The 27,341-nt window shown below is 41.8% G+C and overlaps 1 protein-coding gene and 1 pseudogene across 2 annotated transcripts in view; both read left to right on the top strand.

The window, feature by feature from the left end:
• Positions 1-22,625, top strand: part of SRGAP1 (SLIT-ROBO Rho GTPase activating protein 1) — a 266,482-nt gene extending 243,857 nt beyond the window's left edge. For both annotated transcript variants that reach the window (XM_004766598.3, XM_004766597.3), the window contains exons 17-22: positions 1,952-2,176; positions 3,015-3,094; positions 11,785-11,965; positions 13,062-13,196; positions 13,333-13,672; positions 17,382-22,625. In XM_004766598.3, coding sequence (XP_004766655.1) covers positions 1,952-2,176; positions 3,015-3,094; positions 11,785-11,965; positions 13,062-13,196; positions 13,333-13,672; positions 17,382-17,759 — 1,339 coding nt within the window. In that variant the 3' untranslated portion in view covers positions 17,760-22,625. The remainder of the gene's footprint in view (positions 1-1,951; positions 2,177-3,014; positions 3,095-11,784; positions 11,966-13,061; positions 13,197-13,332; positions 13,673-17,381) is intronic.
• Positions 8,434-8,906, top strand: LOC123389640 (annotated as a pseudogene).
• Positions 22,626-27,341: the final 4,716 nt, after the last annotated feature.

Raw genomic sequence — 27,341 nt, 5'->3', positions numbered from 1 at the left:
CTGGGTTGGTTTTTCGTTTCGGGTTTTTTTTTTTTTATTTTTAATTTATTTGACAGATCACAAGTAGGCAGAGATGCAGGCAAAGAGAGTTGGGGGAAGCAGGCTCCCCACTGAGGAGAGAGCCTGATGCTGGGCTTGATCCCAGGATCCTGAGATCATGACCTGAGCCGAAGGCAGAGGCTTTAACCCACTGAGCCACCCAGGTGCCCTGGTTCTATATATTTTTTTCTTTTAATCTTATTTCCTCATCAATATTAAAGCCTCAAATTTTAAAAAATAAATAAATTTAAAAAGACAATCCGGAGGCTTGCTATCTTCACCTTTGATTTCAAGTGCCTCCCCTTCCCGTCTGGAGGGCCTTCCTTCCTGCCAACCCTCTACGTAAATTTTCCTGGCACACCTGAGCAAAACCCACTGTGAACCAGTAAACCACGAGAGACAGGCAAAGCAGTGAATCAAGAAAGTTTGTAAAACCTAAATCTAACTCAGCAGAATAGCAAATGTACGTGAGTCATCCAGCTGGCCTTGCTTCCAGCATTTCTGCCCAAAGATGCCCCCTGGCTCACTGCACCTGCCTTCATGCAGAAACAAGCCCCAGCCTATAGGGTGGTTGCTTGGGACAGGAATTATGAAAAGAAAAGGAAATTATTCTCCCTTAATTGTAAAATCGAAATGTGGGTATAATACTTTAATAACAAGATTTTGCTCTTCAAGTCAGCACTAAGTTAAAGACCCAGAAAGATTCGCTGTGACTCTCCCCACCAAGCTTCCGTGTGTCTTGAGAGAATTAGACCATTCTTACTCTGCATCTCACTCCTCCGTGCATCCATTTTCCAGACAATCTGTAACATGATCGTTGCCTTTATTGTGAACTTTTTATAAAAGACTGTATGTTTGAGAAATGGCAGGCAGGAGAGACATATGTTAGCTGAGGAAATTATGCCTTTGTATTTTCTGCTTTCTAGGCTATCTTATTTCTGGAAAAGGGTAACGTATCAGGTCATGTGGCATTTCCGTTTCTTTGTGTCTGTCACCATCTCACAAATGCGGCCAAGTCTCTTTTTTTCTTCTTCCATTTGTCATCTGTTCACCTGGATTTTACATTTCCTTTCAAGATTGACATTTTACTCCTGGAAAGATAATGTCTCTAGCTTCTCCCTAGAACAGAACCCTCTGCATGAGTTAGAGGCAGAACAATCAACTGCTGGCTTATTTTGAGTTGCCTCTGGACAATATCTCACAAATATCCATTGGATTGAATTTAGAAATTAGTCCTAGAGAACCAGAAATTGCCCCAAAGTTTGTAGTTAGCCAACTTGAAAAGGAATGAGAGAACTGGGAATTCTTTTCCCCTTCTCTTGCGCTTACAACGTCTTTTGTGACATTGATTGGTAGATAGTTGTGGTCGTCTTACCCAGTTGTTTGCTTTCTTTCCATGGCTACAAAGAAAAGGTGCTTTGTTTTCCTCCAGGCTTTCCTCAAGATTTACAGGGAAAAACTGAAATCTGAGATGTGTTTGATGAGTGGGAGGGCATTTTAAAGATATCCATAAAACTTTATGGAGCTCACTACTGCCCTTCCTGGATTTACTTGAGTAACATTTATAACATTTACACCGTGGTGTTTACAAGTGAAACTCACTCACTTGATCCTGCTCTCCATTGAAAAAGAAATTATCTTAAATGCTCTTATGGCTCTGAAAAATGCCACTTAGTTAAGGAGGATTTATATTCCCCTTTCAGTTTCTTCCTAGTTGAAAGGTTATAAGTTGTTTTACTTTCTTTGGAATTTGCCAAGGCAACTTAAAGTAGATGGAACCTTATCTTGTTCTCATAATAAAAACCAAATAAAATGCTTTGGATACCTATTTTGAGAATATAAAGTATCTTATTAAACACCAATTTTCTTCTTTCTCTCTGGTGCTTTTATAACTCTTGTCTGTCTCTCATAGCCTTTCACAGTACAGCGATGAGAACATGATGGACCCGTATAACCTGGCCATTTGTTTTGGCCCCACATTAATGCCTGTCCCAGAAATACAGGATCAAGTGTCTTGTCAGGCTCATGTGAATGAAATTGTCAAAACCATCATCATCCACCATGAAACTATTTTCCCAGATGCTAAAGAGCTGGATGGCCCTGTTTATGAGAAGTGTATGGCTGGAGACGACTACTGGTAAGTCCGGGAATTTTAGTCTTTCCCCCCCTGGAAAAATTATGGAAGTATACATATCAGTTTAATAAGAATAAGAAGTGACCATAGGTTGCCAAGGTTGCCTAAGTCTCCAATTTCTAGAAAAAGAAGAAGCAGAACATTTGAGATAAGTTAGACTTGCATGTGTGACAGATGCATTCCATTTACGAACATATATTTAAGGAGTGTGTTTGTGCTAAAGGTAAGTTTCTTAAAAGAATAAAAATCAAGGGGCACCTGGGTGGCTCAGTGGGTTCAGCCTCTGCCTTTAGCTTGGGTCGTGATCCCAGTGTTCTGGGATTGAGCCCCACATCTGGCTCTCTGCCACAGGGAGCCTGCTTCCTCGTCTCTCTCTCTCTCTCTGCCTGCCTCTCTGCTACTTGTGATATCTATATGTCAAATAAATAAATAAAATCTTAAAAAAAAAGAATAAAAATCATGACTGGCTCAAATCTGCAATGAATGTATGTCAAGAAAAGATGGGAAAAGACTACAGCCAATTCAGAGCTGAACTCAAGAGCCATCAGTTGATATGCAGTCAGGTGTGTTGGGATGAATTTGCAAAAACTGGTGTATCCATAGGGCAATAATCATATTCTACTAGAATTCAACCAATTTTAATTTCTGTGGGTATGAATTATCTGTGTCAAAGATGAAGGGACCTGGGCTCCCCTAAGACCAGATGATTCTTGGAGCCTCCAGAATTTCGCTGAAAGACTATCCAGCCACTCTTTAGCCATTCAAGTTTTATGTAGTAGCAGTTGTTCATTTGTTAAATTCTTTCTTTGACTTTATAAAAATATCTATTTCCACTTTGCAGTGACAGCCCATACAGTGAGCACGGTACATTGGAGGAAGTGGATCAGGACGCTGGTACAGAGCCCCACACCAGTGAAGACGGTATGCCCTTGTGCCCATACTATTATAAAACTAACCTTAATATCCATTTTTTTAGAATTGCTTATATTAAGAATTCAGTAGGATACAAAAGAAAATTTATAAAATATGTGTAAAGTATGAAGAATAATATTACAGTGAACACCACAGACCACCACCAAGTTGAAGAAAAAAAGACATCATTACCTTTGCCTCCCCTGTTATGACTGCCTTCCTTACTCCGTCAGGGGTAACCGCTATATGTTTGTTTTTCAATGATTTGTTGTTCCATTTTCTGTTTTCTTGAACTTCCTATAAATGGAATCATACTGTATATACTTCTCGTGATTTTTTTTTTTACTCAGTATTATATTATGTTCCTGAGATGCACCCACATTGTTAATGCAATTATAATCATTTATTTGACTACTGTATGATATTCCATTGTATTTATTTTTTATTGATGAATATGGGGGTATTTTCCATTTTTTGCCATGAAAAAGTGTGCTGTTAGGAATATTTTGAACAGGTATGCTACTATAGTACCACAAATGTACAGGACTGTCTCCAGGATATATGCTTCTCGGAGTAAGCATGTTTCAAACTTCACTAGATATAGAGCCAAACTGTTTTTTAAAATAGCTGTAATGATATACACACCCCACCAGTAGTGTATCAGCCTTCCAATCGGACATACTCATCACCACGTGATGAGTGCAGGTAGTGAAGATAATTCTCCCATATTCTCTTTTTTTTTTTTTTTTAAAGATTAATTTATTTATTTATTTTGGAGAGAGAAAGAGCATGTGAGCATGAGTTAGGGGCAGGGGTAGAGGGAGAGAGAGAAGTAGACTCTTTGATGAACAGGGCTCATGACCTGAGCCACCCAGCGTGCACCCCTACCCACCATATTCTCTTTTAAATGCTTTCAGGGGGCACCTGAGGGGCTCAGATGGTTAAGCCTCTGCCTTTGGCTCAGGTCATGATCTCAGGGTTCTGGGATTGAGCCCCATGTTGAGCTCCCAGCTCAGAGGTGAGTCTGCTTCTAAACCTCTCCCTCTCCTCATGCTTGCGCTCTCTCTGTCTCTCTCTCAATAAATAAAATCTTTAAATAATAATAATAATAATAATTAATAAATAAATGTTTTCAGGTTTTAGTTTTCACACATAGGTCTTTATTCTACCAGGAATTTCTTTGGAGGTATGGCATGAGGTTGGGATCCATTCCTTTTTCTCCATGTGGATGCACAGTTGGCCCAGCACTAATCGTCCTTTTTACACAGCTCTGCATAAACCACGTGTCCTCTTATAACCAAGACCACTTTGCCCATTTGCTGACCTTTGTGGTATCCTCACACAACTTGTACTTCATCATCCTTGTGGATGTGTGTGGATCAAATGTTGTACTTCTGTCTCAGCTCTTTGGAAAGAGGGAACCACATAATCTTCCTGGGAATATGGGAAGGTGCAGTCGAATGCCTTTTCTGGTACTTGCTCTGGTCAGAAGTCATGAAGGGATTAAACCTCATTTTGGTCACTGGTGCTTCAGGGATGGCTGCTTGACACCTTTTTTTAAGATTCATTTATTTATTTCAGAGAAATAGAGAGCTGGGGGAGGGGCAGAGGGAGTCTTAAGCAGACTCTGCACTGAGCACAGAGCCCCATGTTGGGGCTCGATCACACAACCTTGAGATCACAACCCGAGACGAAACCAAGAGTGGGATACCCAACCAACTGTGCCATTCAGGTGTCCCAACACTTTTTACATATGAACATATAAAGCTGTCAGATTTCTCTTAGTATCTCTTTAGCTATATACATGATCCTTTTATTCTCTCTTTAGTTATGAATAATCTGCTTTAAACCCAACCACTGAGTTTATATTTATAATTTTTTTTCTACAGTTTGCTTGGTTCACTTCCGCATTGGCTGCTTAATCATTTTTTTCAGTCTTTGGCTCTTTACTCATATTAATCCTTTCCATTGTTTTAAATTGTGATTGTGATCCTTCTAACATCTGCAGTCTTCCTGGATTTGTTTTTGTTGGTTCTTGTTCATTGAGTCTTATTTTCCAGAGTGTTTGGTAAATTTTTTATGTATTCTTGGAACTGTGTGGAGCTCCTTTAGGCTCAGTTGTAAGTAAGTTCCTCCAGAAAGGCTTCTCGTTTACTTCTGCCTGGGGCACAACCACCTTCACCATATTGAATTTTTAGCTTGAGGTTTTCCAGGCCACCCAGGTAGTGTGATTTTAAACTGTAAACCTACCTGAGGATTGGAATGTGGTCAGGATTCTTGGAGATGATTTGTTCCAAGACTTGAGATAGATTCTATAGATTCTATTTTTAAGTCCAGGAGGGGTGGGAGTGATGTATACCATCTCTGGAGAAGCATGGAGGGCTAGGAGTGAGGAAGATTTCTAGAACTAGAAGCTCACTGTGACACTGAGAGTGTGATCCTCTCTGGGGCTTTACCTTCTCCACACTGAGCAGACCCTGGACTTGGTTTTTTGTCCAAAATGAAACCTTAAGTTAACCAGGAAGGAAAAATACCCTCAAGGCAAACTCTGACTCACATTTTCTCATGTTCTATTTACCTCACCGGGTTCCTACTTTTGTTGTTTTTTGTCTTTAATATTCCTTACTGTCATGGAAAATTATTAATGAAATTACAAAGATTATTTAAATCTAGGGTTTTTCAGGGCACCTGGGTGGGTCGGGCGTCTGCTTTTGGCTCAGGTCATGATCCCAGGATTCTGGGATGGAGCCCCACGTCAGGCTTCCTGCTCAGTGGGGAGCCTGCTTCTCCCTCTCTCTCTGCTGCTTCCCCTGCTTATACTCTCTTCCTCTGTCAAATAAATGGATAAATAAAATCTTTCTTTAAAAAAAATCCAGGAGGGGGTGCCTGGGAGGCTCAGTGGGTTGAGCTGCTGCCTTCTGCTCAGGTCATGATCTCAGGGTCCTGGGATCGAGTCCCGCATCGGGCTCTCTGCTCAGCAGGGAGCCTGCTTCCTCCTCTCTCTCTCTGCCTGCCTCTCTGCCTGCTTGTGATCTCTCTCTGTCAAATAAATAAATAGAATCTTTTTAAAAAATAAATAAATAAATAAATAATTTTAAGATTCCAGGAGGGACACCTGAGTGACTCAGTTGTTTAAGCGTCTGCCTTCGACTCGGGTCATGATCCCAGGCTTCTCCCTCTGCCTGCCTCTCCTGTTGCTTGTGCTTGCGCTCTTTCTCTCACTGATAAATAAATAAAATCTTTTTTTTAAAAAAAAAAAAGCTTTTTCATTGATTTCAGCAAGAAGATAACAGTAATCAGGATGTCTGATGTCCATCCTGTGCCTTTAAAAAAAAGGTTAAATGTTTCACTTCAACATGCATTGCATTTTAGATTCCTTGTTTGTTTGTATATTAAAAAGTTACATCTGAGCCCCCCAAAATTTTTCTTTATGTTTTTAAAAAGTAATATGAATTGACATTTTCAGAAGTTCATTTAGAAGAAATTCTTTACAATGAAAGCTTGTACTTCCATGATGTTGCTTTTGAAAGTCTCTGGGCCCTACCTCTGCCACCATCCCTTCCTTTGACTTGAGTTTCTTTGTTTCTCTGTATGATTTCTTCCTTTTTCACTGATGACTTCTGTCTCTCCTTGCTTTCCCTAGTGGCCAGGAAAGCTAAGACAAAGCCCAACCATCTCTCTTCCCAAACATCAGCCTCCCCACTGCCATCTGTTAGTTGTTCCTGCCTCTTGATTACAAAAGAGAAGTTTCGCTGAGGGCTCTGTGTTTTCCATAACGTGTTAACCACATTCATCTGGTTTTGCTGGAAAGAAAAATTGTGTACCAAGGGCAGATACCCTTGCCCACAGGCAACCTCTAAATTTTCCAAAGTTAAAAGTTAATCAAAAGATTGATTATCTTTGTGATTCCCAGGTATTGTCTTGTCTTTTCTCTGTGGTGGTATCACTGGAGAAGGGTAGCTTTGGTTTCTGAAAGACAAGCTGTTCTAGAGCAGAACCGTCACCTGCGAGGGCTGTGAGTAACAGATCTAGGCGGGGAAGTGTCAGGGACAGTAAGGTCCCAAAGAGAAAATGCAGTGTACTAGTATTTGACAAGAAATGGAAATACAAGACTTAATAGCACCAGGCAGTCAGAAAATCAGCTGTACTGAATTTTTTCCCTTTTGCGCAGAGCTGTAATAGCTGTAATAGCCACATAAAGAAATGAAGTTACCATGTTCACTCTTACTGTTACCAGCAGCGGCGACATTCTGCGAAGTCTGACAAGCTTAAAGGACAATGTGGCTCCATAGGAAAGGGAATGGTGCATTGCCATTACTTATGGTAATGGTGCATTACTTATTACTCTGCAATAAGTAGACTAAGATGTTTATAACCAGCTTATTGATTGACACTTGACTGCGAAATGACTCCCATGGGAGTGGAAAGAGTCAAAATAATGAAATTGCTCAGAGTTAGTAGTTGATAGAGAATTACCAATAAAAATGTACTTCTGATTCATCAGGTCACTCTTTCATAATCTCCCCACACTTGAATTAAATAAGCAGAGCCTGATAATCCTGTTGCTAGTTGTTTCAACAAATAAACAGAGATAAGAAGCATAGAGTGCATGATTATGAAATTATGATAAAATACATATATATATATATCTGTTAAGTAGCCTTAAATAGCCCTTGGCCAGCACTGACAGTCTGTGACTGAATGTCTAATTAATGTCTAAAGAACGTTAATGGTTCTTTCTTCATTTCCCTTTGACAAGTACCTAGACTGCACACTATGTTATGAGCTGGAATCTTTCCACCTTTTTCATTAAAATGAAATTCAAAGTACACAGGAAGGCTGACATAGGAATTTGCAAATTACATGTCATGAAGCTTTTTTTAACAAATCCTCCCCATGGATATGTTTATTCATGTCCCTGGTACCATGGACATGTTTATTTCTGTTCCCCAAGGAGAATTAGGGTTAAAAAAAATTGGCATCTGTCATCTCTGATCAACCAGGATTTATTCTTTATCTGCAATTTTAAAAACAAACCATAAAGTGAATCTCTTTGAATATAAAGTTCTAGTTCCTCCTCTATAAAGCATATTTGTAGATATTTAATAAAGCTGCTATTCATACTGTTTTAATAAAGAATATAATTTTAGGGGTGTGTGGATGGCTCGTCATTAAGTGTCTGCCTTCCACTCAAGTCATGATCCCAGGGTCCTGGGGTCGAGCCCAGCATCAGGCTCCCTGCTCAGCGGCAGGAAGCCTTCCTCCCCCTCTTCCACTGCCCCTTGCTTATGTTCCCTCTCTTGCTGTGTCTCTGTCAAGTAAATAAATAAAATATTTAAAAAAAAAAAAAAAGGTTTGGCCCCACGGACCCACAAACTGACAGATCCACACAGACAAATCTGTCTGGTTCCTCCAGAGTCACCACTATGAAGAAAGTGGTTCAACAGCTCTGGCTGGAAGCCGGGCTCAACCTGGTGAAGGTTTCCCAGGCAGCTGCAGATTTGAAATAGTTCTGTCTGCAGAATGTCCAACAGACCCCCTGCTAACTGGTGTATCTTTAAGTATGAATCCATTTAGACCCCACAAAATCTGTTCCTTTTTGTAGTAAAATGAATCTCTGGATGGTTTTCTAAACCACTTTTCATGAACCAGTGAATATTCAAAGGAGAACTAAATTTGAAACCTGTACAAAAGCAAATCCCTGTGACATGTGCCAAACTATGTAAACTTCTACTTTTGTCAGTCCTCAACATCTGCCTCTCTGAATTTTCACAAATTTCTATTTCACAAGGGTAATTATTTTATGTACAGTAGCAGCAGCATGCAATAAAATATTTAGTGTAAAAAATATATCTATAATTTTGGAGCACCTGGGTGGCTTGGTTGGTTAGGTATCTGACTTTGGCTCAGGTCATGATCTCAGGGTCCTGAGATTGAGCCCCGCATCAGGCTCTCTGCTCAGCAGGGAGCCTGCTCCCCCCACCACCACCTGCCTTTCTGCCACTTTTGATCTCTGTCAAGTAAATAAATAAAATGTGTTTTAAAACTATATATATATGTGTGTGTGTGTATATCTATATATAGATATAGGTAGATATCTATAGATATAGTGTGTATATCTATCTATAGATAGTTATAGTTATAGTTATAGTGTGTATATCTATAGATAGATAGATATCTATCTATATATCTATATATCTACCTATATCTATAGATATACACACACGTATATATTATATTATATTATAATATTTTAGCGGCACCAGGGTGGCACAGTAGTTGAGCACCCGACTCCTAGTTTCAGTTAAGGTCATGATTTCAGGGTGTTAGGATTGAGCCCCACCTGGGCTCCATGCTCAGTACAGAATCTGCTTGAGATTCTTTCTTCCTCTCCCTTTGCCCCTCCCTCCCATCTCGTGCCCGCTCATTCACTCTCTCTCAAATAAATAAGATCTTCAAAAGAATATATGTATATATAATTTTAGGAGGGAATACTAGAGTGCTAACATGATCTGAAAGTTATAGTCAGTTTTTGTTGTTGTTTAGTTATATTCAATTGTTAAAGAACTTAAACTGTTGTTTTATTTTTTATTTATTTATTTTTTTTAAATACTTTATTTTATTTGACAGAGAGCGAGATCACAAGTAGGCAGAGAGGCAGACAGAGACAGAGGGGGAAGCAGGCTCCCCGCCTCTCTGCTGAGCAGAGAGCCCGATGCGGAACTTGATCCCAGGACCCTGAGACCATGACCTGAGCTGAAGGCAGCGGCCCAATCCGCTGAGCCACCCAGGCGCCCCTGTTGTTTTATTTTTACACCTACTTTGCTAAGTAGTATACTACATGTAGATTATAGTATTTAAATGTATAGCTGAAATTCATGCAGGCCCTTCATATAAGGTAAACCCTAAGCTTTTTCCATGTGTTTGTTGATTTTTTATGTTTGTCTCTTACGTGGCCCAGAGAATGTTTGAATTTTTCAAGTGAGAAGGAAGCCTAGCTGACTACCCAGTGATTTCTTATGCAGTTATTCCATATAAGATATTAAACATATTTCAGGAATCTTTGCAGAAAAATCAACTGTTTTAAATGGGAAGGTTCATTACTAAGCAAAATCAAAGACAATTTCCTTCGAAAATATTTGACAGATAGACAAGTTTTAATCTATTATGTATGCACATATGCTAGGGTACTCGGAAACTAATACATGCTCAGTTTTCAGCAAATAAGACATTGCTCGTTGCATGTACATTTGCAGAAATGTACAAATGCATGTACATTTCTCTGAACTTTTAGCACTTGTATTGTCCCTTTCTCTGTTTTATTGATTAGAAGTTTGCTCATCTGTGTGGATAGCAGGGATAAAGATGGCGGGGATGGTGAGAGACAGGAGGAAAGATCTTAAGACCCAGAACTGAAGGGCTTTTTGTAATAAGCTGAATCACAAAACGCATCTCTTAAAGTTGTTTTGTATAGTTTGTCCTCTTATTTGCTTTCAACCTTTGTGACCAGAATTAGATCAGTGCTAACATTCCAATTCTAGGCCCAGAGTTCAACATCTTTTCTTTTCTTTCTTTCTTTTTTTTTTTTTTTTTTTTTTGAATTTTGAGATCTTTCAGGGTTCCCATGAAGTGAACCCTACAGGGTTCCTACAGAGAGATCCCAGCTTCCCTCCATGGTAAAAATCTTATATAACTGCAGCATAATATCACAGCCAGGAAATCGACATTGAAACCCTCCCTCTGCCATGTTCACGTTTCACTAGTTTCAGGTGCACTCAGTTGTGTGTGCAAACATTTAGTCACATACGGTTTCATCATCAGGGTCCTTCATGCTCCCCCTTTTATATCCGTGGCCATTTCTTCCCAACTTTGGCAACCACTAATCTATTCTCCATCTTGATTATTACGTCATTTCAAACAGGCTAGATAAATGGTATCACATAGTATGTCACCTTTTGAGATTGGTTTTCTCCACTCACTGTAATCCCCTTGAATATCTTTTGACCTCTGGATAATATAACTTTTGAATCTGGTCTTTTAATTTGGGTATAAGACAGTCTAAGTTATGCTGGTTTCATAGGCAACTAGAATTTATTACTGATCCTAGAGAAAACAAACTTATCTCTACTGTCGGTGGTAGTTGGAAGATTTGATAGTGCCAGATAAGTACATGAAGAAATTAAATGTACTCAAATAGTACTTAATGTGCTGGGTTTTGTAAACTTGATTTTTCTTTAAATAAGCAAATAAAGCATAAACTTCCTAATGTTCTGGGATAGTGATTTTTCCATGTTATCCGTGGTTATTAACATGTTATGAGGGAATTCCATCATTGTCAAAATAATATTGGAGCTGTTATGGAGGACATTACAACCCAAGGAAGGATCTCATATATCATGTTGCAAAGTTTAAGATATTTTTTATTAGTCTGTCATTCTATCTCTGGTAAAAGGCTGTGGAAATTAAGATCCAATGTTCCATTTTTCTTTGTGTGAAAAACTGATGACAGCAAGAGAATGTTTTTCTGTAACTCTCTTAACAGCCTGAGTTTATCCCCCATTGAGGACTTAATACATTTTTCACTCTGGATATTGAAATGGCCTGGTTTATTTCTAAGGCCTCATAGAGAACTTTCACACGGCGTGTCATGCTTACCTCACGCCTCTGTCCGTCATTGTCTTCTGGTGTGTTCTTTGTAGAATGTGAGCCAATAGAAGCGATAGCCAAGTTTGACTACATGGGGCGATCTGCCAGAGAGCTGTCCTTCAAGAAGGGGGCCTCCCTGCTGCTGTATCACCGGGCGTCTGAGGACTGGTGGGAAGGCCGGCACAACGGCATCGATGGGCTCGTGCCGCACCAGTATATTGTGGTGCAGGATATGTGAGTAGCGTGGGCTCTCCCCGCCCTCTGGGCTGCTCCCACCCTCCTGGCTGCTCCCACTGGAAGACTCCAGTCACTATTCCTAAACTGACCTTGGTCTTTTGAGAAAAGAGCCGATGGGATTGCAGAGCCCAAACCTCTGAGCTGGGCACCATGCTTCACCTCGCTGTTGGGCCTTTGCTAATGGTACTTCGGGGCCAGCAGGTTTTTATTTCCCAAACTCCACCAGCAGATTCGGAGCAAGGGCTAGTGAGAGATGCCCTGTGAAGCTTTCAGGCTCCTAGAAAAATCACCCATGTGGAGAACAGCTTCAAGAGCTGTAATAACACCGCTAGTTCCAAGCCAGCCATACTCCTCTTTTGCTGTCCAGCTACCATTTCAATTCCAGATTCCCCAGAAGGAAGACACTAACCTAACATCTCAAGAGAATCATCATCAGCCTTCTTTTTTCTGTTTTTTAATAATATTGCTGTAATTTAAAAATATTTAAAGAGATGAGAAGATGGTCATAATATATTAAATGAAAGAAATAGGTTGCAAAATCATATGTGAAGTATAATCCCTATTCTGTGAATATTTCACAGTATAGCACTAATATATGATTTTTCAAGGAGAAGAGAAATATACAGCATAAACTGTATACAGTGATTAAATGATTCACCCTAATTTTAGAAAAAGAAAGAAATGTTAAAAATGTATATCTCAGAACCCAAGAAGTATTGTGTGTGTGTGTAGGTACAGACATACAGTCATAGATATCTAAACTACATAAACATATTGGTGTCTTGAGTATAAGTTCATACCTATATCTGCAGACATCATACATGTTTACCCGGGCATGGATTAAAAAGTAGAGAAGGCTATTTTCTCAAATTCTAGCAGCAGTGGTGTCTGGCTATTATATCATGACTATGATTTTGCTCTTTTTTGTATATCCGAATCTTGCACTTTACCTGCAGTGAAATTGTATATTTTTATTATAAGGAAAGTCGTGTTGATAAGAGAAAGACATGAATGTGTAAATGCTGTCATTTCTTTTTTTGTTGTTCCCATTCATCTTGTGAAAGACCCTCACCCTGGATTCTCTTCATTGTAGGGACGATACGTTTTCAGACACTCTGAGCCAAAAAGCTGACAGCGAGGCCAGCAGTGGGCCAGTCACTGAGGACAAGTCTTCATCCAAGGACATGAACTCCCCAACAGACCGGCACCCTGACAGCTATCTAGCCAGGTGGGTGGAGTCTGACCATCAGGCCCCTGAACCTCAACTTTCCCAAGTGCTTTGAGGAGCCACAGAACCCACAGCTTCTCGTATCAGCCAGTGTGATAAGCTCTCCTATTTTCTCTCTCTTTTTGTGTATTTCTAGACAAAGAAAAAGAGGAGAACCACCCCCTCCAGTCAGGCGTCCTGGCAGGACCAGTGATGGCCATTGCCCCTTGCACCCACCGCACGCTCTTTCCAACTCCTCAGTTGACCTGGGGTCCCCAAGCCTGGGAGGTCACCCCCGGGGCCTGCTACAGAACCGTGGCCTCAACAACGACAGTCCTGAGAGGAGGCGCCGGCCAGGCCACGGCAGCCTGACCAATATCAGCCGGCACGACTCCCTCAAGAAGATCGACAGTCCTCCTATTAGAAGGTCCACGTCATCGGGGCAATACACAGGCTTCAATGACCATAAGCCATTGGACCCAGAGACAATCGCTCAGGTAAGATGCGTGGAATGGCCTGGCACCTGCTTTGTACCTGGGGTGTGATGAAGGAGGGATGTAGGACTCCCTGTCTGTAGTCCTGCTTTTTGTAGAGAACCAACTAGGGAAAACAGAAAAGAAATTAGTGCATTCTTTAAGGCCTGACTAAGGTCTCTTTAGAAGACCCATTTGTTACTGGAAGGGCCCAAGTGATTAGGTTCATGTTGATTTAAACAGAGACATGGCAGAAGTGTAGGCCCCAGGGCATTCAAACACATCACTGCTAAATAGCCAGGAAAAGACTGAAAAAGAATAATAATGAGGAAAAAAAAAAAAAGAATAATAATGAGGAAAGACTAGCCCTACCAGATCCCTAAAGCATGCTAAAGATAATAAAATGGACAAATTGATATAAAGAATGGAGAGCCCACAAACAGTTAAATATTACTGTAGGAGAATTATGACCCTTTCAGCTTAGGAGAAATGCTGGATTAGTCTGTAAATAGTAGGAGAAATAATGGCTAGCTGAAGAACACCAGGTCTGGGTCCTCGTCTCCCTTCTCTTCCCAACAGTTAGTGCAGAAGACTTCATAGTTTTTTTCTAATGATTTAAAATTGACAAAGTAAAGGTAAGACAAGATTGATTAATGGATTTTCTATCATTCTGCAATTTTTCCTCTAGTTTCCCCCCCCAGCATAGGCCATCAACAAATAATGGGTATCATCAGTGACGAAAGAGGTTTAATCTAAAGCATCTTCCAGCTGTCTGAAGCTTAAAAATGAACTAAATCAATCAAAAAAGAGAGTGAATGAGAAATAAATAAAACAAACATGGGGAACTATTATAGATGGATTATTTTTAATAAAGAGTACCCAAGGAGACCTGTACAGATGTGACAAACTTCCAAGCTATTTCCAATATCCTAACTAAAGAAAATTTTGGATGTAAATTAGATTGTGAGGGGGTTTAATGTGTTTTTTAAAAATTAAACCAATTTTAAATGTATAACAGTTTTTCAGCAAAATCAAAAAGACTTGACCTTTTGGTTTTCTCTGTTTGAAATACTACACAAGGTCCATGGAGACCTATATAGAACCAGTGAGATTTAATTACAGCTGAATTTAATGGTTTGAGAAATCCATAAGGTCCCTGCTTGTAATAAGCTGGTGAAACAGGATTTAGGTTAGAAAGACAGGGAATTAGGAGCTTAGGAGTGGGAAGGTATAACAATGCCTATTTAACCCTTTTGCTTCTAGAACCAGGAAATCCTTTTGTTTGTTCCTTTGCTTTTGTTTTTAAGTGGGCTCCATGCTAGGCATGGAGTCCAATACAAGACTCGAGCTCATGACCTGAGATCAAGACCTGAGCTGAGATCAAGAGTCGGATGCTTCACCCACTGAGCCACCCCAAGAAATCCTTTCATTGTAAATTATAAAAACAAAAACTCAACAGATAAATCAGGCTCTGCACAATCTCTCTGGGGCAAATAGTTATAAAAAAATCCATATGTTTAGCATCAAATAGAAATCACATATGAAAATAATCACTTGAAAAGTGATGTCATCCTCCCAGAATGGCTTCCAGCTGTGTCCTTTATTTATCTTTCCATCTCTCTTCTCCAGATTTTCCCTTGAGGACAAGAAAGCCTGCCATCATGGTGTTCATACAAAAAACATGCAGATTCTCTTATTAAACAAATCAGTGGCATCCCTGATGGGGCTTTTCTAAAAAATGACAGTATCCATATGCGATCACTGTAGCTTGGTTTATTCATTTAGCAAACCTTTACTGAGCACTTACTGTGTGCCAGGTCCTGTGCTAGGCTTTAGAGAAGCACCGTTAAATCATCAGCCAGCTGCTTTCTGAAGGTGCTTACGACCCTGGGAGGGATCGGAATATGGAAATCATTCCCATTGTGTAGCGCCCATGGGAGGGTTATGTTCCAGCTGAGTGAAAGGAGCCCTGGGCATGTAGAGGAGAGACATGCCAGTCAGCCTGGGTTGGTGGTTCTTCACCCGTCCTGTCCCACACAATGCTTCCACCTTTTCTGTGTGTGTGTGTGTGTGTGTGTGTGTGTGTGGTAAAACACATAATGTCCAATTTACCACCTTAACCATTTTCCACCACACAGTTCAGTGAAGTATATTCACGTTTTGTGAAACGGATCTCTGGAACTTTTTCTTCTTGCAAAACTGAAACCCCATCCCCACTGAAGAACAACTTCCCTTTCTCCCCTCCCACCCCCAGCCCCTGGCCACCACTGTGCTGCTTTCTGCTGCTGTGAGTGTGACTACCTCACAGAAACGCAAACAGACAGTGTTTGTCTTCTCATGACTGGCCTCTTATTTCACTTAATGTCCTCAGGGTTTATCCATACTGTAGCATGTGGCAAGATTTTCTTCCTCTCTAAGGTGAATAATATTCCGTTGATGTGTAGACCACACTTTGCTCGTCTATTCATCCATCAATGGAACATACTGTACCTTTTTGAAATTGAAATAGGTATTTTGTCATTCCCCCTTTACTGTCTGAAATAAATTGACAGATGAGATACCTAATTTGAAACAACATATAAAGCTCTAAATACAATATACAAAAATACAAGGAATTAAATATTAAAACAAGTATACTTCAGTTAATGCTTGAATAGGCTAAAAGACAAATTAATAAGATGCTTTCACCTACGTATATAATTACCATACATACAACAATTAAAAATGCATATGAATATAAGATAGAGTTAGGGTCAGGGCTCAGGTTATTATAAATAGGATTTTCACCTCCATCAACGTCTGAAGGACATTCAGAAGTTGAACAAGACGCAGGATAATTCATTGCATGTAAATTACCTGGAATATTGCAACAGATCTAGTACGTATAACCCAGCACACCAAATGCCACTAACGCCATCTTGTTCTTGTGCCATTCAAAAACACACACACACACACACACACACACACAGGTGGCTCAGTGGGTTGAGTGACCAACTTGATTTCGGCTCAGGTCATGATCTCATGGGCGGTGAGACAGAACCCCACGCCAGGCTCTGCGCTCAGTGGGGAATCTATCTGAGACTCTCTCCCTCTGCCCTGCCCCCGACTCATGCTGACAACTCTCTCTTTCTCTCTCTCAAATAAATAAAGAAATAAATCTCTTAAAAAATAAAATACTCACACAGCATACTACAAAAATGCCCTCTCTGGGGCAGTACCCTTCCACTGAGATCCCCTGGACAAGAGCATCAGAGAAAGGCTTAAACTGAATTTTGAACAACTGCTAGGAGTTAGATACAAACTAGTGAGTGCTCAAAATTATTTGTTAAATGAATGAAAGAAGGCTGCTTTTCATTCCCATTCCTATCTATTTCTTGAGAAATTGTTGCAGAGTCTAAACTGGAAGCTATCTTTTAACCATAAGCTGAGATAGAATTCTGAATAGTAAGTTAGCATGGAAGGTAGAAATCGCAAGAAGGCTGCCTGGCACCTTAGGACAGCCGGTGTTGGGTAGACGGTTCCGTGCACCCTTGCATCTTGGTCTCCTGAACATGCAGAGACAAAATAATCGTGGGCACTACATCTAAACATTCTACAGGTGGTGAAGCTGGAATAGCATTGCTCTTGGCGGCCCATCTGCTGTGAAACGAAGCGTAAGGGTTTCCGTACGTGAGTACTAATTACCGGTCTATTCCGTCTCTTTCTCTCTCTCTCTCTGGTTATCTTTCAACAGGATATCGAGGAGACGATGAACACTGCTCTGAATGAACTGCGAGAACTGGAGAGACAGAGTACAGCAAAGCATGCCCCCGATGTGGTGCTGGACACCTTAGAACAAGTGAAGAACGCTCCCACCCCGGCCACGTCTACGGAATCTCTCAGCCCTTTGCACAACGTGGCCCTCCGCAGCTCAGAGCCGCAGATCCGACGGAGCACTAGCTCCTCCAGTGATACAATGAGTACTTTCAAGCCTATGGTGGCACCCAGAATGGGTGTGCAGCTGAAGCCACCAGCCCTCCGGCCAAAACCTGCTGTTCTTCCAAAAACAAACCCTACCATAGGACCCGCCCCACCTTCCCAAGGTCCAGCAGACAAGTCTTGCACAATGTGAAGACCAAGTGGGCAAGGTCATCTGGGCTGGTGATTTTAAAAGAAACAGGTCACTGACAAAAGTCACTGATCCATAACTTTCCTTGTGCTTATAACTGGAGATTTTTGGCTTTTCTATGTTCTCGAATGTAATGTCTGAGACTAGCTAAATTAACAGGGGCATTTGTATTTTGTAATTTTTTTCCTTTTTTTTTTTAAATAACTGGACATATCTATGTCATTTTAAAGACAATAGAAACACTTAGATTTACTTGAAAATCCAATGCTGCACCATTTGTAATGAAGGCAACACCGCTCCAGCCTCCGTGTGGTAGAGTGCTTTGGGCTTAGTGTAGTGTGGGTGAGTCAGAAACGTCTGGATCCAAAGGCATGAGAATCGGAGTTCCAGGCCCCGGTGTGAAACCACTGTTGGCCTGCATGGCACTTGGGATAGTAGCTGAAAGGTTGCCAGTGGCATTGTTAGGTAGCTGACCATGAGCCCCTCTGCCCCGTGCAGTGGGACATTCCTGGGCGAACTTGCATTCCACCACCTGAATGAGTTGGATGGTTGCCTTTTTCATAAGAGCCATTTCCCTCGGGTCCAGGTTAAAAGCTCAAAAGAATGGGGTCAAAAAAAAAAAAAAAAGAATGGGGTCAGAACCCCTGCAGTTACTGCTTGAGCTAAACCTAAGAAAGGAGAGAGAGAGAATCCTCCGGAGCTCTCAGCGTGACTCCTTCCACAAGCCTGCTTAGGCCCCCGAAGATTTCCAAGTCCATCCCCTGCATTCACAAAGGACCAGAACAGTCTAATTTCAAAGACTTGTGGTTACGCTACTCCCCAGACTCCTTCAGAGATCTGTTGTTGCTAACTGTCTAGGGAATACTTCTAGCTCCCCTAAATCGCTGTGTTCTCCCCCTGGAAATGGAGCACGAACACAGCACACAAGTCCTTGCCTCACTCAGCTTTCTCTGCCAGCTAAATGACCTCGGTTCCTTTAAACATGCTACAGAGGCCTGAGGAACCTAAGTGGAATCCCCAGCTCTGCTCTCCGTGTGTCTTTCTGAGCCAGCCAAGAACTAGCTACGGTACCCAAGGACGGGCCATGCTGGCCCAGGTGGGAGGGGCACCTCATGGTTCCATGGTGACTTCCTTCCAACCTAGCACCCTGGATCCATTGACTTTTTCCTTTTTTTTTTCCACATGGCCTCAAGAGAACTCAGATAGTCAGGTGAGCTCCATGAGGGACCCTCTTCCTCTGACATCTGAGCCCCCAAAACAGTTTTCTCTATGTTTTTCCTCTATCTTAAAAAGTTGTTTTGAATTCAGTTGTTTTTGCTAAGGTACAAATCACCACTCCTACCAACAGCAGCTTATGTCATCCTCTCTCTGTCACTGAACTTACTGATGAAGAGACTTTTTTTCTTTTCTTTTCTTTTCTTTTTTTTTTTTTTAAGAAAAATGGATGGCACAGACTAACCCCTCTCCCTCTCAACCACCATTATTTCCTTCTAGGTTTGGATTCAAACTGGCAGCCACTGGGCTGCCCATCCAAGAGTGACAGAGTATGGACTTGAATCTGTTAACCCACTAGCGAATGCCTCCTGCAGGAAAGAATGAGGATCTGTACTAAAAATCAAGATCGTTACTGTGATCTCTCCCTCTATCTGCCAATTTAATCATTCTAATGCAGAGAGATAGGATAGTAATCCATTAATAAGATAAGGTTACCTTTCAAAGTCACACTTCTGGTTGCTTGTCTGTGGCCTAATTTCACAAGTGGATTGAATGGAGAATTTTTTTCAAGTATTTCCAGATATGGTAAGCTTTCAAATCTGAGTTTTCTGAAGCATCCTCTTTGCCCACTTTGAAAACGATGCCCCATCGGCATCTTATCCGGCCCCTCACCAGGGGTCTCTTGAGCCTCAGTGGTCCCTCAGCAACTCAAGACACCATGGACACTCAGCCAGGATTGAGCTCTGAATAGCACTAACCCTTTTAAACCATCTTCCCAAATTCCTCAGAAATTGAAACTTTCCTGAAAAACCTCTCAGTTCTTTTCAGATTCCACTTTGGTCTCTAATTCTCTGCTACTATATGGGGAAACAGAAGCAGAGAACAAAAATGAAAACAATGAAGTGGGGAGGAGACTTTAGATATTTTTTAGACATTGAAAGAAAAAGTATTTCTTTAAAGCGTTTTTTCCATCTTTGATGGAAGAGTAAGATGTGAACAGAGGTCATCAAAAGGGCAGAGGCATGTTGAATTTATTATGGGGAGAAGAGGTATCTTTTACAAGTTATAACTTAGATCTTACTCCTGCAAGTTTATGTCTTAAGACTTTTCCCTGGTAATCCCGCGCAATGTCTCCTCTCTTCAGTGTTTACACCTCTGATGAAACGAGGGTTGCCTCTCCAACCACCAAATTCGGATTCTGCTCCCTTGGGTAGCAGAAGACATGCTGCTCTAAAGCCTCAGGACCTCAGAGGCTGTGCCTTCTTGCAGGAAACATCTCGTGCTCTCCCCTCACTCCCTTAACATCTCTCTCTCTTCTCTCCCTATACTCCTGGTGATATCCTGAAGCCTTTCTTTTTCTTTTTCTTTCTTTTTTTTTTTTTCCATCTCCCCTCCCCCATTCCCATGGATGTGACCTCACAGCAAGTAAGGACTCACCTTTTCTTACTTTGTTTTAGTAAGGAGTCTTCAGATTCCAGGGCCACTTCACAAAGGATCCAGAATAACACCCTGTAAGCTCATTAAAAGTTTCTGCAGCCGGAGGTCACCCAGCACGTGGCCCTCTGTACAGCTACAGGTGTAGCAGTGGGGAGGAGGGACGGTGCGAGGGATGGGCAGAAGGAAAAGAACCTGGAGATGTTACAATCCCCAGTTTCAAGGACCAGATCCTTCTTCATGCACAGTTTGGGAAGGATCATTCTGATGGCTCTAAAGAGCTGAGCAGACTCCACTTACACAAGAATAGATACTCACAGCTGATACAACTGTTCATGTCCCATCCACAGAACTCAACTGAAGTAGGCTTACCAAGTTGACCTTTTGGTCAGGGTCAGGGTTGTTAGGAGAGGATCATTAGGAGAGAGAGAAAAGTACTTAGTACAGATTTTCTGATGAGTGTCCTATAAATGATTTGAGCCAGTCAAATGGCCCTATGCAGAGCTCTACATTCATGTTCAATCAACACTATCGCTCAACAGTTTTGCACATTTTCACGCAACGTAATTTGACTTTGGTGCTCCTTGAGCCATACATAGAAAAATTTACAGCAGGGCCCCACTTACTCTACGGCAGTGAGCGTGAACAGCCCTCAGTGGATAGAGCAGGTCACACTGTATCAGTCGAGAGTTTTCTTGGTACTTTTGCCATTCCCAAAATGAGCTTGTAATTTAATTAAGGAAAAGATACAAGTGGGAAGGGTAGTGGTCTCTTCAGCTTTGGGAATGACATGGGGTCTATAAAATGAAGAAACTTTAATATGATAATTAAAGCCTCTAAAATTTAAAGAGCCCACACTATATGTTAGGTAACTGGAATTTAAATAAACTTTCAGAAAATAAAGAGCCCAGAGATCCTTTGAGGGTTTAGAAGACTTCGGATTTGGGATCACATTCATTTTATTCCACAATAGTGAGAGGCCACGATGCAGGAAAAGCACTTGGGACTGAGTCGTGCCCTGGGTTACCCACCACTGACTCCGCAGAAGGGGAGCGACTTAGAGGTAAAGGCTCACCCATGTATGCAATAGAGCTCCCCACTCCAGACCCCCCCACCCCAGCTGAAAACCCAGCCTCCAGCTGGGCTGGGGTGTCCGGCTGTGTTTGGCACACATACTACCCCCCACTACCCCTGGTTCAGATCAGTAAAACAAACTGGAAATCAAGCTTTCACTTACCCTAGTATACTTTCTTTAAAAAAAATAAATAGTCTATGTGGTATAATCGAATGGGTACCTGTATCTTTAAATTACATAGGGACTTTTGTATGTTTAAATAATTGTACTGGGTTCCATAATGCTTATCTTAGAAACTGTTTAGTAAAATATATAAGCCGTGCATTTGTGAATGCCCCCTTTAGAGCATTCATCCAAGTTCAATGTGTAGTGTGATGGTTATTCTAGATGTTTAAAGTAAAGTGAGTGGCTGTGTAACAGGAGAGACTGCTATTTACCTATGGACTAGAGGGTAACTCCTGCCCACTTAATTAAATCAGTATTGTCCTTTTCTGTTGGTTTGATCAATTACAGTACTGGTAGCTTCCTGCTTGTGACTGTTACCTAAATGGTGTCTATGTACATCTGTAGTATGTACATGTGAAGTGCCTTTCTATTTTAGAGGAGTTTTAGCCTTGCTTTTTACTGTTTCCCGCCCCCCCCCCATCCATCCACCCCACCCCGCTCCTGCTCCCTGACAACCCCCTCCCCTCACCCCCACCTCCGCTTCCAGCCCCAATTCCTACCGCCCACAGGAGTGGAAACTTCCTCTGCCTTCTCCCTGCTTCTCCGTGCCCTTTCCTGTGCCTCGGTGCTCAGTATCGTCCGTCTTGCATCCTTGTCTGTCATCAGACTGTCTCGTTTTGCTGGTAGCCGTGACTGTGCCTTTCCCGCCCGCAGTGTCCCCGCATCCCCCCTCCCTCTCTGATCTGCTGCCGCCCAACGTGCGTCGCCTGTGTTCTGTCCGCCTGTTACAGTCCCTGGGCTCTGAGGCGGAAATAGGGGGGATGCTGTTACAGTTCTGGAAGAAAAGAAATGTTTTGTGTTGTGACAATGCACTTTTATGTATAGTACTGTACATTCTGGCATGTACCACTCCAGGCTTCAGTATACAGTCGGGTCTGCTCTTCACGGTGTATCTTTATAATAAATAAGATAGTTCTGGCTGCCTTTGTCTTCGAGTTGGTGCGATTCGGTGGTGTTTCATTCCTTTCCTTTCTTTTTCTAATTACTGTTAACCTCCTCCCCCAGAGAGCTGAGTTGCAATTAGATGGTGAGAAACTACCTTTTGTTTTGTTTTGTTTTGTTTTTTACTGTTTTTATTTGTGAACTTGAAAATGAGACCTCATGCACAGAGCCTTGATAATGAAGCCAGAGTTTTTCAGAGGGTGATTTGGAGATTCCTGTGTGGTAAGGAAAGGGGATTGGGAGAGGGCAAGCAAGCTTCTAAACACTATCCATATTGAAATCTTTCCTGAAAAGGATTCTTTGGGGGGCACCTGGGTGGCTCAGTGCGTTAAGCTGCTGCCTTCGGCTCAGGTCATGATCTCAGGGTCCTGGGATCGAGTCCCACATCGGGCTCTCTGCTCAGCAGGGACCCTGCTTCTCTCTCTCTCTCTCTCTCGCTCTCTCGCTCTCGCTCTCACTCTCTCTGCCAGCCTCTCTACCTGTGATCTCTCTCTCTCTGTCAAATAAATAAATACATAATCTTTATAAAAAAGACAAAAAGAAAAGGATTCTTTGGCATAGTAAATCTTGTCAAGCTGATCCTTGGTTTCATTTGAATACACTGAAATGCAATCCTTAGGTATAGACAAATGTTTAGAATTCCCCATGTATTGATATATTTTCCTTCAAACATTAAAATAAACAAAAACAAAAACAAACTCTTGAGGTCTATCAATACCGAATAGATAGTTTTTTAAAAATTATCAGTAATGTGCTGGATTGAGTACTGATAAGAGTTGCAGAATTTTTTAAAATGATGCATAAATCAAGGGAAAAAAACTTCACTGGAGTGTAAATTACAAAAAGGAAAGTGCACAAATCATTAACATAAGAATTTTCACAAAGTAACACTCTCATATCCACTGCCCAGATCAATAAACAGCACACTGTCAGCAGCATCCCAGAAGCTAGGCTTGGGCCTCTCCAAAGTTAATATCCTCAGGAACAATACCATGGTTTTGTATTGCCTGTCGTTTTAACTTTCTAGAAATGGCCTCCTGTAGATCTTGTGTCTGGCTCCTTCTGTGAAATATATGATTGTGACAACAAACCTGTTGTTACATGTAACTAGTTTCCTTCATTGTGACTGGCATATAGAATTCTATTACATGGATATGCTTTGTGTTTATTTTATATTTCCTGATTAAACATGGGGTATTGTATACAGAAATCTTTAAACATGGAACAAGTGAAGGGGAAAAGCCACCCGTGAAAGGAAATATCTTCCTAAAACAGATGGAATGATGTTGAGCAAAGCCATTACCAGGAAGGCCTACCCGAAAGCAAGTGAACCATTTTAAGACCAGAATTCGATTTAGAGGCTGTCCCATGGGAATGAATGAGCAAATCAGACTATGGGATTGCTCTGGGAAAGACCTCATTGTCCTGCGTCACCGCTAGGTCTAAAGGCCCCAGCCTGCCTCAACCGTCTCTGAGTGTGCCTACTTCCTCACATCCCTCCTTCCGGAGTGAGAGTCCCATGTGAGCCTGTCTGGTTGACAACTCCGTCTGCTCATATGCCAGTAGTACCCTGGAAGAATCTTAGCAAGGCAGAGAAGGAATTGTCTGGCTTCTCCTTTGGGTAGTTGGGATTCCTAACGTGGAAAACTCCCCACGCTTGATCTAAAGTGCCAAAACGGTCCTGGAAAGCCAAAATCAATGGCAAGTTCCATTGTACAGGCCATATATCTCCATTTCAATTTGGGAAAATATGGTCAATATGCCTTTTAAATAGGCACATTTAAATGCATAGGTTCTTTATTCTTCAGTGGCCTTTCATCTGTGTCTACATAGTAGAAAACTTGCCTTCTATAATTAATGTTGGGCTGGCAGAAAGGGCTACTTAAGATGGCTAAAGTTCCTGCTCCGACAGGAGAACAAAGGCCCAAGCAGGAATCTGAGACCCCCCGCCCTGGGCTCCAGTGGACCAATGGGACCCCGAAGAGCAGGCAAGATATCCGAATAAGGGAAACTTGCCAAAAGACCCCTGAGCTCCCCTCGAGACCCCTTAAAAGCCCCCTCCTCCCTGCCTTGGACGCGACTTCCACCACTCTGCTTTCCAGAGTCTCGGAACCTCGCCCGAGGGTGCCCACCTCCTCCAGAGGGTGCCCACCTCCTCCCGGCGCAACTTTCCTGGCGCTCCTTCTCCTGAGCCCTGAAACTTCGCCGGAGAGTGTTTTTAATAAGTCTTGCCTTGCACCCACTTTGCCTGATGTTGTGTTTATCTCGCCAGAAAAACTTTACAATTAAGAATGAAACTGTCATTTTTTTTAATTTTTTATTTTTTATAAACATATATTTTTATCCCCAGGGGTACAGGTCTGTGAATCACCAGGTTTACACACTTCACAGCACTCACCAAAGCACATACCCTCCCCAATGTCCATAATCCCACCCCCTTCTCCCAAACCCCCTCCCCCCAGCAACCCTCAGTTTGTTTTGTGAGATTAAGAGTCACTTATGGTTTGTCTGCCTCCCAGTCCCATCTTGTTTCATTTATGGGCTTAAGTGGGTAGGAGAAGAATGAAACTGTCATTTTATCAATGTTAGTCCTCAGCAAAAGAAGCTGGAGAGCTAGGACTGGGCTAATGGGAGAGATAACAAGTGTGTGTGTGTGTGTGTGTGAGAGAGAGAGAGAGAGAGAGAGAGAGAGAGAACACAAATGAGCACTCCTCCTAGAGTCATGAAACAACATGCTTGGTTCAGCATTCGGATCTTGAAGGAAGGGATAAGGTGAGCCAGGATGTCTCCAGCTCTAGGATATTTGCAACCCAATCTGGTGACTGGTGGGTACACCCTTCATATCCATAAGCTCTCTATCAGCTGTGCTCCTGAGGGTAAATGGCTCTCTTTTTGCTACTTGGGTGGGCAGCTCAAGTGAGGACTAGTGTTGAATTCCCTTCTCGGGGATAATGCTTCCTAATACATTGCCTTTGACATACCCAGGGAATCTCTTGTGTAACCATCATGTCTCTCTAAATGAAAGTGAATGATCGTACACTGATGTGATATTAACTAACTTGAAAATGAGACTTCCATTAAAAAAACAAAAGGCAATATGACCGGGATGAATAATAGAAGCTACCATCCCTGAGCCAAAGATCATTATCACATTAGTAACTGAATATTAGCAGAGGGAAAGAGGGAAATAAATTTTATTTTTTATAAAGATTTTATTTATTTAACTGTCAGAGAGCACAACCAAGGGGAGTGGCAGGTAGAGGGAGAAGCAAGCTCCCCAGAGAGCCAGGAACCCAATGCAGGACTCAATCCCAGGACCCTGGGATCATGACCTGAGCCAAAGATAGATGCTTAACCAACTGAGCCACCCAGGCACCCCAGAAAAAGGAAAGAAATTTTAAATAAGACAAAATTGATTACCTGGTCCTAATTCAAACTCAGTTACTGGACTTCATCAAATCACCAGCCATACCTCAGTTTCCCAAACAGAAATAATCCACAGTGAGATTTTTAATATATTGTCTTCTAATCTTAAACTGTTCTTATTTTTAGCACAGTTAAATTCATACTCTGTATATAACTGTGTGTCCTTGGGTTTTTCTCCCTCACATCAGTTCACACTGGAAGTGTCAATGAACATGATTTTTGTTAATGGCTACATAATATTCTAGCATATGAACATACTGTCATTTATTTAATCATTTTCTTTATCATTGAGTGACCCTGTATGCAGGTTTCGATTTTTTAGTTGAATAATATGTTGTAGTGAGCAGCTCCATACACAGTGACTGTCTGCATTTTGGGACGTTAATTTGACATCGACTCCAAAAGGTGAAAAAACTGATTCGGGGGTATCAGCATCTCTAAGACTCATGGTAAATGCTGCCAGAGAGATGGCGCACATTTACACAACTGCCAGCAACGTGAAAGCACACACAATACAAGTTTAAAATCCTGTCATTTTTTGCCTTTGCCGATGTAATAGGTAAATGACAGGTTCGATCTACATTCTTGGCAGCCTTTGTTACATGCACACCCACACTTCCAGAGTGGAAATCTCCCCGTCTTATTCACGTCTTCATCCTAAGCGTCAGATGTCTCACTGTGGTTTCATCTGAACATCATCACAGACTTTCCTCAGGCACCTTACATTCAGCAGACCTAGAAACCAACACTATCTTTAATTCCAAAATATATTTGGCACCCTTGACTTCCAATCTGTTTTACTGACTTTTTTTTTTAAGATGTTATTCATTTATTTGACAGAGAAAGATCACAAGTAGGCAGAGTGTCAGGGGGAAGCAGGCTCCCCGCTGAGCAGAGAGCCCGATGTGGGGCTCGATCCCAGAACCCTGAGACCATGACCCGAGCCGAAGGCAGAGGCTTAACCCACTGAGCCACCCAGGCACCCCTGTTTTATCGACTTTTATCTCCACTTTAACCCCATTCTGTGCCCCACTCCTTCCTGCCTCAACTATGCAGTAGCCTCCTGCATCCTTTTCTTGGGTCCCCTGTCTCCTTTTTGCAACACTGACCTATACTCTTGCTAATCAGCTTTCTTCAATACAAAACTAAACATAAAACTAACAATCATTAGGGACCCCTGGGTGGCTCAGTCAGTTAAGCATCTGCCTTCTGCTCAGGTCCTGGGATCCAGCCCCAGGTCAGGTTCCCTGCTCAGCGGGGGTTCTGCT

This window comes from Mustela putorius, unplaced genomic scaffold (genome assembly GCF_011764305.1).
Source record: "Mustela putorius furo isolate JIRA1106 unplaced genomic scaffold, ASM1176430v1.1 tig00003988_pilon_pilon_pilon, whole genome shotgun sequence".
Lineage (NCBI taxonomy): Eukaryota > Metazoa > Chordata > Mammalia > Carnivora > Mustelidae > Mustela > Mustela putorius.
This window is presented reverse-complemented; position numbering and strand designations above follow the sequence as displayed.